This window comes from Cyprinodon variegatus, unplaced genomic scaffold, assembly GCF_000732505.1.
Source record: "Cyprinodon variegatus isolate N-32 unplaced genomic scaffold, C_variegatus-1.0 Scaffold547, whole genome shotgun sequence".
NCBI classification, from domain to species: Eukaryota; Metazoa; Chordata; class Actinopteri; order Cyprinodontiformes; family Cyprinodontidae; genus Cyprinodon; species Cyprinodon variegatus.
In genome coordinates, this window is record NW_015151000.1 from 312096 (window position 1) to 315089 (window position 2994).

Here is a 2994-nt window from a genome sequence, read left to right on the forward strand (position 1 = left end):
AGGCGGGAGTGAGCGCTATAATGTGAATTTTTTGAGCAGCATGTGGAATTCGACTTTTTAATAGAGGTTTACCCTCAGGGGTAAGCTAGGGCAGCTTTTAAACTTTGTGCCACCCTAATCTGGAACAAATTCCAAGAAAGATTAGTAATATCTAGACAGTATTAGTTTGCATTCCAGCTTCCCTTTTTTATGACTTTATTTTTTCATTTTCTTCTATTAGATTAGTCATTTATGCCAATGTGATGAACTATTCTGTTTTCTTCTTGTTTCTTTTAATTTGCAGCACTTTGAATTGTCTGGTTGCATGAATGAACCTTCCTGCCATAACCATGAACCTTCCCTCTCCTGTTCCACTTCTCAGTCATAAACATCAGGACTGATGCTCCCTCCTGGTTCACCAAACCAGCACCAGCTGTCAAAACAATATTTACATGTGAAACCTTGAGTACTTAGCATATGCAGTCCTGCATTGCTCTCTAACCCAGTGAACATCCAGCTTCTAGCCCTGACTGCCGCCGCCTTAATGTGCCGTTTGAACAGCTGCATGTGTTCATCCTTGTTTCCAGATGTTGGTGACCACGCCGGAGAAGTGGGACGTGGTGACCAGGAAAAGCGTCGGCGACGTGGCGCTCTCTCAGATTGTCCGTCTCCTGATCCTGGATGAAGTCCACCTTCTGCATGAAGACCGAGGGCCGGTGCTGGAGAGCCTGGTGGCGAGGACCATCAGACAGGTCCGTTTTTCACATGTTTTTTCTTTGGTTTTAACTAACTTTTAGCGTCTACTGTCCACCGTTGCTTATTCTGAGATGACATTGTATGTCCCGCCCTCTGCTCAGGCAAAGCAGCCTGCAATGTCATCCTCCTTATTGCCAGCTGACATCAAACAGCCCCCCAGGCTCTTCCTCTGGTCCCTAGGATTTATTCACATTTCCATGTCCTCCACTCTGCTCACCTTCATGCAGTGTGTTAGCTGCCACACCAGAGACATGCTGATGCTGCGTTTTACTGGCTATTTCCACCCCTCAAAGTCAGAACTATGGGTTGTAAAGTCGGGCCTCTACCTCTGCATTAAAGATGGCTGCCACTGGTATTATCAGTAGTGCAGACGTTGAGAGCGCTCTAACCCCGTAATGGGCTCATTTGTTCATCTTCTCTCGGGGAACCGGCTGCCGTTGGGTTCATGGCCCTGCAGCGTTGGTACCGCTGCTCCGTAGCGTCACCTCAGACACTGGCTGCACGCCGCTGGCGTGTGAGGATCTGCAGACTGGGCCGTTGGGCTGCCAGCAGACTCACCAAAGCTCAATTTGCCTGGCTCTAGTTGGCTGCAGATCATTAGCAGATTAAGACTTTAGTCCCGGGAGTTTTTTTCTATCTATCATTGTGGATCTTCTTCTGTTGAAGGAAACATGCCTGAAACCAGGAGACATTTAATTTGTGGAGATTCTGATGAGGTTTCCTCCTTGGCCTCTGAAGCCTCCAGGCTTTTAGCTTCTTCTTGTCCATCACGCTGGACACATTCCTTTATGACGGCCATCTTGGATCATTTATCATTGATAAACGGAGCTGCCTTCCATCCAGCACCCGTCATTGACAGGATGTTCTCCTGGTCCTGCAGAGCTGCAGCCTTCCAGATAACATGAACAACCTTCCACCCTTAAAGTAACAGAAGCTTGTAGTTTTTCTACACCTGTGAATGGAGGGATATTTCTAATGTTGTCAATATTGATCCACTGACAACAGATCTGGATTGAGGTGCTGATCTATTCAGTGATTTCTAGACTAACAGAAGGATTTTAAAGTCTATTCTTTGAGCTACAGGAAGCCAGTGGAGGGACTTCAGATCCTGGCTGATGTGCTCTACTTTCTTAGTTCTAGTGAGGACACAGGCAGCTGCAGCTGTCTGATGGACTTTCTAAGCAAACCTATGAAGACACTGCTGCAGTGATCAATTCTACTAAAGATAAATGCAAAAAGGAGAGGAAGGTTTTCTCCAGACCTGCCTAGAGATGGATTTGACTGAAATATCCTGCTTAAGCGCTTCTACTGAGGCCTGATTAAAACCATCTAGAGTAGGTGACTGACTACGCAGACATTTGTTCAGAGACTCTGGTTTATAAGCTTTGTTTTTTTTCTGAATTTCAAAGCAGTGAATAAGGCATCCCAACATAAGGGATTGTGATGTTTTTGCGTTTAAACATCACAATCCCTTATGTTGCAGGAGTCTCTAAAAAACTCAAGAGGATTTTCTCCAAACACAAAATCCCAGAACATTTCAAACCAAACCAAACCCTTAAACAGAGGCTAGTGCATCCTAAAGATAAAACCTCCAGACCTAATCTGAGCAGAGTGGTTTCTGCAGGTCAATGCAGTGAGGAATGCTCTGATCTTTATATTGGAGAAAGCAAACAACCTCTCTACTGACGCATGGCCAACACAGAAGAGCGCCCTCCTCTGGTTCATCTACACCAGGGGTCACCAACCATTTCAAGGCTGAGGGCTACTTCATGGCTATCAAATCATAGGAAGGGCTACCAATACTGACCTTTGAACAAGAGGGGTCAGCGTTCACCTAAACTTCATCCAAATTAAACACATTTTTATTGTTAACTTTTAATTTCTAATGTTCCCTTAAACATTATAATTTTAAAATCTCTATAAGTGCTAAAATGCCCTATATGATTACTATGATGAAATGCTCTATAAATGATTAACAAGAAGAGTCACAGAATAAAATAAAATTTCAATGTTTGCCCACTGCTGAGTTGCTATTTTCAGAAGGCGTTAAGGGCAACCCATGTGGTCCTTGAGGGCCCTTTGGTGCCCGCGGGCACCGCGTTGGCAACCCCTGATCTACACCTTATGGACAAAGGACATTCTTTGAGGACCAGAATGTTCACATTTTGGACAAAGAAGACAGGTGGTTTGAGAGGAAGGAAGCCATTTATGTTAAGAAACTAAAGACAACCTTAAACAGAGGGGGGGGGGACTCGGATT

At 44.8% G+C, this 2994-nt stretch overlaps 1 protein-coding gene across 1 annotated transcript in view; it reads left to right on the forward strand.

Moving 5' to 3' along the window:
- The window catches only part of ascc3 (activating signal cointegrator 1 complex subunit 3), a 202540-nt gene that overhangs the window by 108752 nt on the left and 90794 nt on the right, over positions 1–2994 (forward strand). The window contains exon 10 of the mRNA XM_015391552.1: positions 567–731. Coding sequence (XP_015247038.1) covers positions 567–731 — 165 coding nt within the window. The remainder of the gene's footprint in view (positions 1–566; positions 732–2994) is intronic.